The sequence below is a fragment of the Ovis canadensis genome, chromosome 11 (assembly GCF_042477335.2).
Source record: "Ovis canadensis isolate MfBH-ARS-UI-01 breed Bighorn chromosome 11, ARS-UI_OviCan_v2, whole genome shotgun sequence".
Lineage (NCBI taxonomy): Eukaryota > Metazoa > Chordata > Mammalia > Artiodactyla > Bovidae > Ovis > Ovis canadensis.
The window spans coordinates 44,012,607-44,028,658 of NC_091255.1; the positions used below are offsets into that span (position 1 = coordinate 44,012,607).

A 16,052-nucleotide genomic window follows, 5' to 3' on the forward strand; every position below is an offset into this window, starting at 1 on the left:
ACTGAATTTCTAACACAAATTCAGGGTATCTACCTGAAATGCAGGAGACCCGGATTCAATCCCTGGATCTGGAAGATCCCCAGGAGAAGAGAAGGGCCACCCACTCCAGTAATCTTGCCTGGAGAATTCCATGGACAGAGGAGCCTGGCAGGCTACAGTCCATGGGGTTGCAAAGAGCCAGACATGACCGAGTAACTAACACTTTCACTTTCACTTTAGATAGTATAGTCATTTTGCCAATATTGATTCTTCCAATCCACAAATACAGTATATCTTTGCATCAGTTTATGTCTTCTTTGATTTCTTTCATCAACAGCTTATAGTTTTTGGAGTACAGGTCTTTTGTCATCTTGAGTTGGCTTATTCCTAGATATTTTAGTTTAGTTTTTGATGTGATGGTAAATTGAATTGCTTCTTAAATTTCTCTTTGTGGAATTTCATTTTTAATGTATAGAAATGCAACAAATTTTTGTGTATTAATTTTGTATCACAGAATGACCATCTCTTATTTGTGTCCCCAGTTGAGCATATAATTAATTAATAAGTGGCTTTCCTTATAGGTATAGCTGCATGAGATGAAGGCTTGCATTTACCACTTCAGCAAGTTTCTCAGTCACCTGAGAAAATTGTTGTGGGCCATGAGGAAAGAGTCCCTACTTCAGAGCTCAGAAGCTCTCATAAAGTTTCAGGTTTGTTTGTTTGTTTTCAGTAACTCTATCAAGGTACCCAGTTCAAGGAAAAATTACAAGCCAGTCTTTCCCATAGTAACTCAGTCCCGCCTTACTCAGTATTTAACTGAGCAAAATCTTTCCAGTCCTTAAGCTGAGGATTCAGTTTAGTTCAGTTGCTCAGTCATGTCCAACTCTGCAACCCCATGAATCGCAGCATGCCAGGCCTCTCTGTCCATCACCAACTCCCGGAATTCACTCAGATTCACGTCCATGGAGTCAGTGATGCCATCCAGCCATCTCATCTTCTGTCATCCCCTTCTCCTCCTGCCCCCAATCCCTCCCAGCATCAAAGTTTTTTCCAATGAGTCAACTCTTCGCATGAGGTGGCCAAAGTAACCTGAGGATAACCACTTAGTATCTAATTGAGTTTTCCTAGTGTCTTTTGCATTGAGGGTAACCTACTCAATGGGTTGTTGTTCAAAGTTGTTAAGTCATGTCTTGACTGTTTGTGACCCTATGGACCGCGGCACACCAGCCCTCCCTGTCTCTCACCATCTCCCAGAGTTCACTGACATTCATGTCCATTGAATCTAGCCATCTCCTCCTCTGCCACCTTCTTCTCCTTTGCCTTCAGTCTTTCCCAGCATCAGGGTCTTTTCCAACGAGTCAGCTGTTCTCATCAGCTGGCCGAAGTATTGGGGTTTCAGTTTCAGCATCAGTCCTTCCAATGAGTATTCAGGGGAGATTTCCCCTAGGAGTGACTGGTTTGATCTCCTTGCTGTCCTAGGGACTCTCAAGAGTCTTCTCTAGTCTTTACTTGATGCATAAACTGAGCAAAATCTTCCCAACCTTTCAACTGAGGATAACCCAGGTACTTCTTGAAATTAAGTTTCAAGAATAGCCTATTCCCCTATCAAATAAAATTTAGTATTATCATCCAATGACAGGAGATCCTAGAACCAGGAAAGACTCACCTAAATTCATCTGGACTCCCTGTGGAGGCAGATGGGCACAAGAGGTCTCTGCTGGCACCAAGGTTCCACATACTTGTAGAATTCAGGCAAAGAAGAGGAATCTGCTCTGGTCTCTTTGTGGTCACCATAACTGTGAACAACCAAAGAAAAAATCCACAACCTAAAGTTGAGAGCTACATTTTATTTGGTGGGGATTTGTAGGACTCTAAGCCCAGGAGGCAGCATCTCAAGTAACCCTAAGAGAACTGCTCCAAGGAAGTAAGGAGAGTGTCAGGTTATATAGAAGTTTTGCAACAAAGGGCAGGTAGTCTGAACATCAAAAAACATCAAAAGATTTGTAAATTAAGAAGATCATATATCACTGCATGGTGACTGCAGCCATGAAATCAAAAGACGCTTACTCCTTGGAAGAAAAGTGATGACCAACCTAGAGAGTATATTCAAAAGCAGAGACATTACTGACTAAGGCCCGTCTAGTCAAGGCTATGGTTTCTCCTGCGGTCATGTATGGATGTGAGAGTTGGACTGTGAAGAAGGCTGAGCACCGAAGAATTGATGTGTTTGAACTGTGGTGTTGGAGAAGACTCTTGAGGGTCCCTTGGACTGCAAGGAGATCCAACCAGTCCACTCTGAAGGAGATCAGCCCTGGGATTTCTTTGGAGGGAATGATGCTAAAGCTGAAGCTCCAGTACTTTGGCCATCTCATGCGAAGAGCTGACTCATTGGAAAAGACTCTGATGCTGGGAGAGATTGGGGGCAGGAGGAGAAGGGGACGACCGAGGATGAGATGGCTGGATGGCATCACGGACTCGATGGACGTGAGTCTGAGTGAACTCCGGGAGATGGTGATGGACAGGGAGGCCTGGCGTGCTGCGATTCATGGGGTCGCAGAGTCAGACATGACTGAGCAACTGAACTGAACTGATATGTCCCTAGTTAAGGCATTTAGCTCTTTTCTGTATATGGGATGATACTAGAGTCTGGGTTCACAGAAATCATTACTTTGATATGCACTTCAACTATCTGGGGCCAGTATCTTGTGTTTTCACATACCAAGTTTTCTCAGGGCTCACCAGCTCACAATTGAGGGCTGCAATCGCCGATGACTGTGACATCCTTGTTTACTGATATGGCAGGTAGAGTTTCTCAAAACTCTACCTAAACCTCCACCTAAACCTCCCACCTTAAATGAAAAGTCACTCTAAATGGATCATAAATTTGTAAGTGTAAAAATATGTGAACAAAAAAAAGGGTTGGGGGGAATGTTGCCTGCCATTTCAGTAAACAAAGACTGTTGGCTGTCATCAAACCATTAACCATTGTAACCTCTCTAGTGGTGCACCATGAAGGGAAATCAAGAGAAAAACAGGATACTGGCCCTAGATAGTTAAGATGTATACCAAAGGAATAATTTTAGTGAAACTGCTTTTTTCCCCTCAATGTATCTCTTTTTTGTGATTATGAGTAATTTTTTTAAATGTTGATTTATTTTAATTAATAAGGACTGTGTTAATTTCTGCTGTACAGTGAAGTGATTCAGTTATATATGTATATATATTCATTTTCATCCTCTTTTCCATTATGTTTTGTCATAGGATATAGAATACAGTCTTCTGTGCTATACAGTAGGACCTTGTTAGTTATCCATCCTATAAATAATAATTTGCATCTGCTGATCCCAAACTCCCAGTCCTTCCCTCCTCCAACCTCCTCCCCCTTAGGAACCATAAGCCTGATTTCTAAAATTGATTAGCAGTAATCTTTTGATGCTTTTGAACTGTGGTGTTGGAGAAGACTCTTGAGAGTCCCTTTGACTTCAGGGAGATCCAACCAGTCTATCCTAAAGGAAATCAGTCCTGAATATTCTTTGGAAAGACTGATGTTGAAGTTGAAACTCCAATACTTTGGCCACCTGATTCGAAGAACTGACTCACTGGAAAAGACCCTGATGCTTGGAAAGATAGAAGGTGGGAGGAGAAGGGGATGACAGAGGATGAGATGGTTGGATGGCATCACCAACTCAATGGACAAGTGTTTGAGTAAGCTCTGGGAGTTTGTGATGGACAGGGAGGCCGGGCATGCTACAGTCCATGGGGTGGCAAAGAGTCAGACACAATTGAGCAACTGAACTGAATCTTTTGATGTTCTACTAACCTTTTTTTTTTTTTTAATAGCAAAAACTATATATTCTGACCTTTCCCTTACCTCTTTGGATCAGTTCCTCAGAGTTATCTGAGAGACTGTTTCCCAGCCTCAGTAAGGTCATTAAATAAACCTTAATTCATAACTTTTAGGCTGTGTGTTTCTTTTAACTATAAAAAGCTTAGAAAAACAACATGGTAAAACATCTTTAGGACCAATGGCCAGGCAGAGTTTTCAGAATGGCCACCAAAAGCACCATCCATATAAGGAAAACACTGATAAATTGGATCTTATTGTTGCAGGTATGGGAACCCCTTCCTGTGCCCAAGAGTAGGCCTTTGTCTAACATTCAGAAATGAATTGTCCAAGGAAACACATAGGCTAACAAAGCAAGAGACTATTGGGAAGGTTTGCCCAGGTGGAGAGCAGCAGGGTAAGGGAAGCCAAGAGAACTGCTCTGCCGCGTGGCTTACAGTCTCAGTTTTATGGTGATGGGATTAGTTTCTAGGCTGTCTCTGGTTGGTCGTTTTGACTCAGGGTCCTTCCTGATAGCACACACATCACTTAGCCAAGATGGCTTCCAGCAAGAAGGATTCTGGGAGGACATATGGACTGGTTTCTCCTGTCTCTTTTTGACCTTTCCTGAATTCTTCCAGTTGGTGATGGCTTGTTAGTTCTGTGTTCCTTACGAGGATCCTCCTGTCGTAAAATTTCTCATGCAAATGGCTACTGTGGTGCCTGGCCAGGGTGGGCAGTTTCAGTCAGTGTTTGCCCTAACATTATAAAAATTAAAATCTTTGGCTCTTCAAAAGACCCTGAGGAGAGGGTAAAAACACAAGCTAGAGGGTTGTGCTATGTTTAGTTGCTCAGTCATGTCTGACTTTTTGTGACCCCATGGACTGCAGCCTGCCAGGCTCCTCTGTGCATGAGGATTCTCCAGGCAAGAATACTGGAGTGCGTTGCCATGCCCTCCTCCAAGGGATCTTCCCAACCCAGGGATTGAACCCAGGTCTCCCACATTGCGGGTAGATTCTTTACCAGCTGAGACACCAGGGAAACCCAAGAATACTGGAGTGGGTAGCCTATCCCTTCTCCAGGGGATCTTCCTGACCCAGGAATCAAACTGGGGTCTCCTGCATTGCAGGTGGATTCTTTACCAGCTGAGCTACCAGGGAAGACAGAGGGTGGGAAAAAATATTTGCAAGCCACATATCCAACACAGCCCTTATATCTAGATTATACAGAGAATTCTTACAACTAAACTGTTAAAAAAAAGATCAATTAGAGAATGAGCAAAAACAAGAAATAGACATTTCTCTTAAAGAATATACAGACAACAAATAAGCAACTGAAAAGATATTCATCATTAGCCATTAGGAAAATGTAAAAATCACAATAAGGACTTCCCTGGTAACCCAGTGATTAAGAATCTTCCTGCCAATACAGGGGACACGGAGTCCATCCGTGGTCTGGGAAGATTTCACATGCCATGGGGCAACCAAGCCCATGGACCACAACTACTGAACCCTGCATACCTAGCTCCACAATGAGAGGAGCCACCTCTATGAGAAGCCCATGCTCTCCACAACTGGAGAAGTACTCAACAAGGCAGACCCAGTGCAGCTAAAGACAAACAAATAAAATTAGTTAAAAATTATAATGAGATATCGCTAAACACCTATGATGATGGCTAAAATTTTTGAAAAATAGTGATGGCATCCCACTCCAGTACTCTTGCCTGGAAAAACCCATGGACGGAAAAGCCTGGTAGGCCACAGTCCATGGAGTCTCAAAGAGTCGGACATGACTGAGCAACCTCACTTTCACTTTTCACTTTCATGCATTGGAGAAGGAAATGGCAACCCACTCCAGTGTTCTTGCCTGGAGAATCCCAGGGATGGGGGAGCCTGGTGGGCTGCTGTCTATGGAGCCGCACAGAGTCAGACACGACTGAAGCGACTTAGCAGTAGCAGTGAAAATACCAAATACTCTCAAAGAGGTAGAGGAACTGTATCTACTCATATACATTGCTGGCAGGAGTGTAAAGTGGTACAGCTACTCTGGAAAAATTTGGCAGTTTCTTATAAATCTAAGCATATGCTTACTGTGTGATCCAGCAATCGCACTCGTGGGTGTTTATCCCAGAGAAAGTGATTTATGTTCTGTTCACACAAAAACTTGTACACAAATTATAGTGTAAGCAGATAAGGTAGGGGGTCCCCAGAGAAAGAGACCTAGCGATGGTGTTTTTGACTTTAAGAGAAGCCATTTACTTTGTGATCAAAGTCTGGCCACAAGGCTTGCCCTTGAAGAGGGCTCAGTAATTACGGATTCTGAAGGAACTAAAGAATGCCGGAACAAAGAGAAAGCAATCAAGAAGCAATAGTTTATTAATAAAAGAACCCTAGATCCTGAAGGGACATGCATAACAATGTAATGCATATCTTTGAGTTCAGCAGGAACTAAGGCCCCCACCCTTGTGGAGGATGGCTATAGGCTGAGATCCCAGACTGGTCAGAACCTAAGGAATAATAATATTGACATATTCTGAACCTCATGACTTCAGTTAACAAAAGCTTGAACTCTGTCAACCTTTGTCCCAAATCTAAGCTAAATTCTCTGTTCAAGCCCCTTCATGAAGATACATGTACCCTTAGCTTAAAGCTTTCCCAATTTTGCTGTTGGGAGACACTGTTTGGGGAAATATCCTTGGTGTTATCCTTACTAGCTGTAAGTGATAAATTCTTCCTTCTCCCACACTTTGGCTTGGATGTGTCCTTTTGCTTGACACTCACAAAGAGATGAATCCAGTTTTTTAGTAAAAATAGAAGCTTTTTTTTATAATAGCCCCAAACTGGAATCAACCCAAATGTCCATGATTCACTTTGCTGTACATCTAACACTAACACAACATTGTGAATCAATTACACTCCAATAAAAATTAAGAAACAACAACCCCCCACCCCAAGTACAGAACACTATGTGAATGTGAAGTCGCTCAGTCATGTCCAGCTCTTTGCGACCCCGTGGACTGTAGCCTAGCAGGCTCCTCCATCCATCGGATTTTCCAGGCAAGAGTACTGGAGTGGGTTGCCATTTCCTTCTCCAATGGAACACTCCGTTCAGTTCAGTTCAGTAGCTCAGTCGTGTCCAACTCTTCGTGACCCCATGAATTGCAGCACGCCAGGCCTCCCTGTCCATCACCAACTCCCGGAGTTCACTCAAACTCACATCCATCGAGTTGGTGATGCCATCCAGCCATCTCATCCTCGGTCATCCCCTTCTCCTCCTACCCCCAATCCCTCCCAGCATCACTCAACAATAAAAAAAGAAACTGCTGATACATGCCATAACTTGGGCAGATCTCAAGAGAATTATGCTGATTAAAAAAAGCAAGTAACAAAAAAAATTACTTTCTATATTATTGCATTTATATAAGATTCTTGCTGGTTTTAAATTTTATTTTTTTGGCAATATCACACAGCATGCAGGATTTTAGTCCCCTGAGCAGGGATCAAATCCATGTTTCCTGCCTTGGAAGCATTGGTCTTAACCACTGGACTGCCAGGGAAGTCTCTCTTGTTTTTATTTTTTAGTATTCTTTTTAATTTTTATTTGTTTATTTTATTTTTGGCCATGCTGGGTCTTTGTCGCTTTACACAGGCTTTCTGCAGTTGCACTGAGCAGGGACTACTCTTCATCCCTGCACGTGGGCTTCTCATTGCAGTGGCTTCTCTTGTTGTGGAGCACAGGTTGTAGGCACATGGGCTTCAGTAGTTGCAACACACAGGCTCAGTAGTTGAGGTACATGGGCTTAGTTCCTCCTTGGCTTGTGAAATCTTGCCAGACCAGTGATTGAACCCGTGTCCCTGCATCGGCAGGTGAATTCTTATTTACTGCACGACATTCTTGAAATAATAAAATTATAGAGATAAAGAATAGATTAGTGGTTGCCAGGAATTAGTGACTAGAGAAAGGGCAGGGTACATCCTAAAAGGGTAGCAGAAGGGAATTGTGTGGTAATGGAATTGTTCTGTATATTGATTGTGGAGTGGAGACAGTTACATGAATCTACACATGTAATAAGGTTGCACAGAAGCATACACATACCAAAAAAATTAGTGCATGTAAAATGAGATTCGAATAAATTCTGTGGATTATATCTATGTCAATTTCAATATTGTAGTTTAGTTATACAAGATGTTACCATTCGAGGCACTGGATGAAGGATACATGGGCTTCTTCATACCTTTTTTATTTTTATTTTTGCAACTTCCCATGAGTCTAAAATTCCAAAATTAAAAAAATTTCTAAACAGAATCAGAAAAACTGATTGAGGGCTTCCCTGGTGGTCCAGTGGTTAAGAACCTGCCTTGTCATGCAAGGGACACCGGTTCCATCCCTGGTTTGGGAGTATCCCACATGCAGCAGAGCAACGAAGGCCATGTGCCACAACTACTGAAGCTCACACACCTCAACGAAGAGTCGCCCGCATTCACTGCAACTAGACAAAAGCCTGTGTGCAGCAGTAAAGACCCACCGCAGCCAAAAAATAAAGCATAAATAAATAAACCTTTTAAGAAAACAAAAACTAATTGAGACTCTAGTAGTAGTCTAAGTGGGAGATGATGGTGGTTTGCAATGGGTGGTGACGAAAGAAATGTAGTTAGTTACAGGGTATGTATTTAAGGTTGAACCTGAAATAGGAGGGCAGGGGGCAAGGCACAACCCATAAAGAATGACATAGCTATTGACAATACAACATAAACTGGTTTGAACCAACTAGGCCCAAGATAGAGGAAGACTGGATTCCAGTAGACCTTGAGCCTTATTATATGCTCATTGAAATGCATTTGTATGCTAACGGACTCACCTGAAGACACCATGACAGTTGAAGGCCAACTATTAAAGACCAAAAGTGACCAGTGGCTCAATTCCTAGACATCCTGCCTCTTCCCCAAAATAGTTGGAATAATACTCTCAGCTGGCCCATTAAAAACTTGGTAACCACCCTGTATTTCCAGGCTGTGCCCATCTTTTGAGATAGACTGCATTTTGTCTATTAAATGTGTATCTCCCAGGGTGTCTCACCTTCTGAGGGGCCCACACTCTGTCTATGGAGTGAGCATCTCCCTAAATAAACCTGCCTTCTCACTTGATTCTCAAGGCAGAGGGTCCTTGCCTGTGTGCTTATATCTCTCACAAGCATCCTATATTAATACATCTACTTATTGCTTATCACTTTGCCTCTCACTGAATTTCTTCTGTGTTAAGACATAAAGAATCTGAGCTTCAGTAAGTCCTGACACCAGGTGAGTGATTTTAATTAAAAGACAGTGGGTTCAAGGGACTTCCTTGTGGATCAGTGATTAAGAATTCGTGCTTCCAGTGCAGAGGGCACAGATTCGATCCCTGGTCAGGGAACTAAGATTCTGCACGATGTGTGGTGCAGCCAAAAAATAGAAAAAGACAGTGAGTCCAAGTCTGAATCTGAGTTCAAGTCCCAATCTGAGTTTTGGCTGAGTTCAAGTCCCATATGAACTGGGTGGTTTCAAGCCTATACCTAAATCTTGCTGATGGATAGGATGTAGGGCAGAGAGAAGAAAAAAGAGTTGTTGACTGACTGCTAGTTTTTTCTTCTTTTTTTGTAGAAAGTGAAAGTTGCTCAGTAGGGTCCCACTCTTTGCAACCCCAAGGACTATACAGTCCACGGAATTCTCCAGGCAAGAATACTGGAGTGGGTAACCTTTCTCTCGTCCAGAGGATATTCCCAGCCCAGGGATTGAACCCAGGTCTCCCACATTGCAGGCAGATTCTTTAACAGCTGAGCCAGAAGGAAGCCCAAGAATACTGGAGTGGGTAGCCTTTCCCTTCTCCAGCAGATCTTCCCAACCCAGGAATTGAGCTGGGGTCTCCTGCATTGCAGGTGGATTCTTTAACAACTGAGCCATCATTATCAGCTCAATAGAGTTCTATATAAAGCACCTTTTTAATGTTTGGAGTCCACTCTACTAATACTTCTAAAATATCTGTGTACAAATTAATCACTGGGAATTTGTTAAAATGCAAATTCTGACTCAGTAAATTCTGGGATGGATTCTGAGAATCTGAGGATTCCATGCTATTGATTGGTAGACTGCAAGACCATGTCTTAGAGTTAAGTTCTTTTAACTTGATGATTTAAACTTTATTGGGTGGGGAGGCTCTTGCCCAGGCAAATACTGGAGAAGGGAGATGGGCAATAGAAAACAGGACGGTCTCATCTCTTCCTCAAAGCCATTCTAGTTACATGATTCACCTTAATTTTCCTTTCCTAACTTTACACAAAACCCTCCATGCTTCCATACATAAATGTTTCTGCAAACCAAATCAGAAAAAAAATACGAATTTAAAGATGAAAGTAATCTTAACTGACAAATGCACCAATACTGTCTCCAGAAACCCTATCTACGGGTTTCAGTGTCTGCTTGAAACCTCCAAGAATGGGGAATTCACTATCTCAGACATTAGATCACTGGCTTTTCACCCACTCCTTGATAAAATCTGCCAATCAAATATATTCATCTCCCAAAATAATAATAGCAGTAATGTTTAGTGAATTGTACTAACGATATCAACTACTGTGAAAAGAGAAAGTGGGGTCACTAGACTGCTTTGATAGAGTAAAGGTTTTATAGAAGAAGTAGGATTTGTGTACACAAAAAGAAGATAGTAACTAGATAAGTTTGTAGGTACTAAGAGATTAGGAAAGCAGCAAAGAGTAAAGGTATAAGAGAAAAGCAGAAAATGTTTGAGAAACTGATTAGACATTCTTAATAAAGTGCTACAGTACAGTCGGGGATAGAACCACCAAGATTAGAGACAAATTTTAAATGCTAGGTTAAGTTAGGACCTTCGGCTATAATTAGTGGAAACCCACTGAAGCTTGGGGATAGGATAATAACATGAGAAATATCTTAATAGTCTATAACAACAACCAAAAAAAAACCTATCAAGGCTGATAGGGATAGAATAGGATAGTTACACAGGTGGTTGTAGAAGTCCCAGTAGAAGATTATAGATAGAGAGGGAAACCTAGGAAAATCTGGGAGACCACTGTAAGTTAATGATCGCTCAAGAAAGCTATGGGAATTCTGTGGAATGAAGCAGGCTTACTTAACTATAAAGCACAAGATATACCTCAGGTCATTAAGTGAAAGAAAAATATTACCACCCTTCTGCTGATTTGAATAGGTGCGTGACAGTCCTAGTTTGACCCTGTAGGGTCAGACACTCTCCTGTCAGATACAAAAGCAGGAGCTAGTGATGTAAGCCTGCTGCTGCTGCTGCTGCTGCTAAGTCGCTTCAGTCGTGTCCGACTCTGTGCGACCCCATAGACGGCAGCCCACCAGGCTCCCCCGTCCCTGGGATTCTCCAGGCAAGAACACTGGAGTGGGTTGCCATTTCCGTCTCCAATGCATGAAAGTGAAAAGTGAAAGTGAAGTCACTCAGTGGTATCCGACTCCCCATGGACTGTAGCCTACCAGGCTCCCAGGCTCCCCCGTCCCTGGGATTCTCCAGGCAAGAACACTGGAGTGGGGTGCCATTTTCTTCTCCAATGCATGAAGGTGAAAAGAGAAAGTGAAGTCGTTCAGTCGTGTCTGACTCTTAGCTGCCCCATGGACTGTAGCCTACCAGGCTCCTCCGTCCATGGGATTTTCCAGGCAAGAGTACTGGAGTGGGATGCCACTGCCTGACATCTACTCAAAGAATGAGGAAGAAGGTGTATTTTCCCCTTCCTCACTTTCCTTTGATTATAAAAATGTAGCCCACTTAATCCAGAGGGCAGAGCCCCCTCACCTGCCTGCTTACACCTCTCCCAAGTGTCCTATATTAATAAATCTACCTCTTGCCTATCACTTAGCCTCTCACTGAATTTCTTCTGTGCTGAGGCACAAAGAACCTGAGCCTCAGTAAGCCCAGACATCAGGTGAGTGATTCTAATTAGAAGACTGTGGGTTCAAGTCCCAATCTGAGATGGATGGTTTCAGTTCCATTCATTCACTTTCAGTTCAGTTCAGTCGCTCAGTCGTGTCTGACTCTTTGCAACCCCATGAATTGCAGCACGTCAGGCCTCCCTGTCCATCCCCAACTCCCGGAGTTCACCCAAACTCACGTCCATTGAGTTGGTGATGCCATCCAGCCATCTCATCCTCTGTTGTCCCCTTCTCCTCCTGCCCCTAATCCCTTCCAGCATCAGAGTCTTTTCCAATGAGTCAACTCTACAAAGATACAGATAGATCAGAAGAGATGATTCAAAATTACCCTGGTATGTAGGAAGGGCTATGTTTTAGACAGTAAAGAATCTAGCTAAAATTTGGAAGAGCAAGAAGCTGGAAGAAAAGAAACTCATTATTAGGATGCTGACATCATCAATAATCAAGGTATAAGGATTAACGTGGTAAAAGGAATGTTTATAACAGAATTTCTAGGATAAACTGACAGGAATTGATCAGATATAACTGAAAAAGCGAGAGAGGACCTGTTTAATAGTGATGATAGTGCTAAGGAGCATGGCTCTGTTTTTAAAAATGTGAGGTAGTTTTTTTTTTTTAATTTTGGCTGGGCTGGGACGTCGTTGTGGCATGAACTTCTCTAATTATGGCAGGCAGGCTTAGTTGCTCTGCAGCATGTGGGATCTTAGTTCCTCAACCAAAGATTGAACCCTGCATTGGAAGGCAGATTCTTAACTGTTAGAGCACTAGGGAAGTCCTGTCAGGGTGATTCTTGACTCAGTCACTTATTAATTATATAAACTTGCAGAGGTTATCCAATATCACTAACCCTCAGTTTCTACATTTGATAAACCATCATAAGACTGTTTGGGGTATAAAGTAATTCAATAAAAGTTTAACACACTGTCTGGCACATAGTAAATAATAAATGTCAGCTTTTTTTTTTTATATAGCTATGGGTGACAAAATTATTACACCTAAGGAACTGTGACAATAATGATATTAACAGAAATAGGGAAGACCAGAGGGAGTCAGCTAGAGGAAGATGAGTTTGATGTTAACGACAAATCTGATGGAGAGGAATGCAAGAGAGAAAATATGGAGTGATCAACTGAGGACGTTTATCTGGGGTTCAGAAGAGATGCTAGGTCTAGGGAGAAACATGTAGAAATTATTTGCATAAAAGTGATCTGTAAGTCTACAAAATATTTATGAAGGGGCAATATTTACCATTCATTTATTACACAGAAGTGAATAATGACCAATGTTTATTGAAAGTTTGCCAAGTACAAAGTGCTTTACTTACAGTAATTTTTAAAATCTGAACAACCCCTTAATAATATACATACTACTATTATCCTCAATCTATTTTTTTTTAATCTCCGTTTTTTTTTTTTTTTAATTAAAGAATCCTGGGACTTCCCTGGTGGTTCAGTGGTTAAGAACCCTCTTTGCAATTCAGGAGATGCGAGTTTGATCCCTGGTAGGGGAAATAAGATCCCACATGCCTCAGAGCAACTAAGCCTGCATTTTGCAAATACTGAGCCCCCGTACTTCAGGGCCCTCATAGCACAACTAGAAAGTCTGTGCACTGAAAAAAAAAAAAATCCCTCGTACTGCAACTAAGACCCAATGCAGCCAAATAAATAAGTATTAAAAAAGAAAAAAAGAATCCTAATGACTTGAGGTAGATGATGCTTTTGTCAGATAATGAAGCAATTAGGTGAAAGCAGAGACAGTACATTGCTGACTAAGTTCCGTCTAGTCAAGGCTATGGTTTTTCCAGTGGTCATGTATGGATGTGAGAGTTGGACTGTGAAGAAGGCTGAGCGCCGAAGAATTGATGCTTTTGAACTGTGCTGTTGGAGAAGACTCTTGAGAGTCCCTTGGACTGCAAGGAGATCCAACTAGTCCATTCTGAAGGAGATCAACCCTGGGATTTCTTTGGAAGGAATGATGCTAAAGCTGAAACTCCAGTACTTTGGCCACCTCATGCGAAGAGCTGACTCATTGGAAAAGACTCTGATGCTGGGAGGGATTGGGGGCAGGAAGAGAAGGGGACAACCAAGGATGAGATGGCTGGATGGCATCACGGACTCGATGGACGTGAGTCTGGATGAACTCCAGGAGATGGTGATGGACAGGGAGGCCTGGTGTGCTGCGATTCATGGGGTTGTAAAGAGTCAGACACGACTGAGCGACTGAACTGAACTGAATATATAAATAACAAAACTGAAGGAAAGAAAGCACTGATTTGAAATTTTCTTCTATGTTCAGATGGAAAATTAAGAAAACTTCCAATTCAAAGTTCTAGGCACAAAATTCAGGTATGTCACATGGTGGACTTGCTTCTTCAACTGGAGATGAATTCAGCAGCCAGTTCTAAGAATCCACACTTTAACAAACAGTAAGCTACAAAATGATTGTTGGGAATTTCCTGATGGTTCAGTGATTATGTCAGGGGAAGCACACTGACTGAAACTGCTCGCCCTGGCCAGGCACCATAGTAACCATTTATGTGAGTTATTTTACGACAGGAGGTCCTGGTAAGGAACATGGAACTAACAAGTCATCACCAACCGCAAGAGTTCAGGAAAGGTCAAAAGGAGACACCACGTGTCCAACCACCTCCGAGAATCCTTCTCGCTGGCATCCATCTTGGCTGAGCAAAGCATGCACCACCAGGAAGGACTCTGAGTCAGAATGATTGGTGAAAGACAACCTGAAAACTAACCCCATTAACACAAAACCCGAGACTGTGAACCACAAGGCAGAGCAGTTCTCCCAGTTTCCTTTACCTTCCTGCTCTCCGCCAGATGCCCCTTCCCAATAAAGTCTCTTGCTTTGTCAGCACCTGTGTCTCCTCAGACAATTCATTTCTGAGTGTTAGACAAAAGACTCCCTTTCAGGCCCTGGAAGGGGTCCCGCTTCCTGCAACAGTTAGGACTCTGTGCTTCCACTGCAGTGGGCATGGGTTTGATCCCTGCTTGGGGAACTAAGATCCTGAAAGCCACATGGTGCAGCAAATTAAAAAAAAAAAAAATTATCCCCATGAAGAAGATAGTGATTGAATTTGATTTTTGCAGCTTGGCTCAATCCCCAAAGTTCAGGCTTTGGAGTCCTAAAGTCTTCTTTAGCATTTAACTAGTTCATTATTGGTGGAAGAGGCTGGGACTATCTCTCTACAAGTAAACTGACCTTTGTCATAAATCACTTTTATAATGAGAGAGAAGCTAGATCATGTTGCCATGTCTCCCCATTCACCAAATCTTCCTGGGTGATGCAGAATTTATTCCCACGTGGGCAGGGGTAGAAGTACACCTCTGAGTTGTTTACATATTGGAAGTCCTTGATCTCCACCTCATCGTGAAACACTGCCATCATCACTGGGGCCATAGAGGTCTGCCACTTCTGCCGTCCTACCCAGGCCAAAGCCAGTCCCCATGTCCCCAACCAGGCAGGCCTATTTGTATTCTTCAGGTGAGGAAACTGAGGTCCATGGGGCTTGGGTAACTTGCTCAAGTTTAGATAGCTAAAAGAGGTAGAACCAGAATTTAAACTAATTCATGCAGTGTCGGAGCCTGGGCCGTAAACCACATATGTGCTGCTTCACTCTGCAAAAAGTTATATTCCCGGTCTCACTTCCATGGAGGGAATCACTGTGGGGTGCAGAGAAATCATTATTCTAAACCAATACTCTTAATACTGTGGAAAGAATAGAATTGACTTAGGTCATGATTGTCTTGTTATTAATGATTTAAGGAATCAGAACAACTAATGCATTATGCCTGTGTATGAAAAACAGAAAGACATCTGGGAATGCAGGGCAAAAAGAGAACATTCATAACAATATGTGGAAATGGGCCCCCAGGGCATCTTCACTGTCTGTAAGCAAGAATGAAATATGAACCCTCCCACCTTTGACTCCAGAGTCAAACTACAAATCAAATAGCAGGATCATTTGGTGAGGGTAACTGCCTGTTGCACAAAAACTATACACAGATCATCTGTCTGGCTCTAGCTACAGAGTGTGGAAGGGAAAACTACCTCCTCAGTCTTCTGAGTGATACCCTGATCACTGAGGGAGGGAGAGGGAGGGTTTTTCGGGACACCTGCATGATTTGCTGGTTGGGGAAGGAATCACTCCTCACATAGTCTGGTCCAGCAACCATATAAAAAGGGCACTATTCTAATTCCTATTTTACAGGTGGGGAAACAGAGACACAGGAATGTTAAATAACTTACCCAAGAATGCAAAACTAGTAAGTAGT

The 16,052-nt window shown here is 42.5% G+C and overlaps 1 protein-coding gene across 1 annotated transcript; it reads right to left on the reverse strand.

Annotated features, from left to right (window-relative positions):
- Window positions 1–14,914: 14,914 nt before the first annotated feature.
- LOC138414687 (diphthamide biosynthesis protein 3-like) lies at window positions 14,915–15,162 on the reverse strand. Its single transcript, XM_069542414.1, has 2 exons — window positions 15,046–15,162; window positions 14,915–14,974 (listed from the first exon to the last, which is right to left on the reverse strand). The coding sequence occupies exons 1-2, from the start codon at window positions 15,160–15,162 to the stop codon at window positions 14,915–14,917; spliced, it is 177 nt and encodes a 58-aa protein (XP_069398515.1).
- Window positions 15,163–16,052: the final 890 nt, after the last annotated feature.

Excerpts from the sequence above, each read along its gene's own strand:
- LOC138414687 (XM_069542414.1), bottom strand. The coding sequence starts at position 15,162 with ATGGCAGTGTTTCACGATGAGGTGGAGATCAAGGACTTCCAATATGTA. Across the intron at positions 14,975-15,045 it reads GCATCACCCAGGAAGATTTG|TTTACTTGTAGAGAGATAGT; the intron begins GTGAATGGGGAG and ends GACAAAGGTCAG.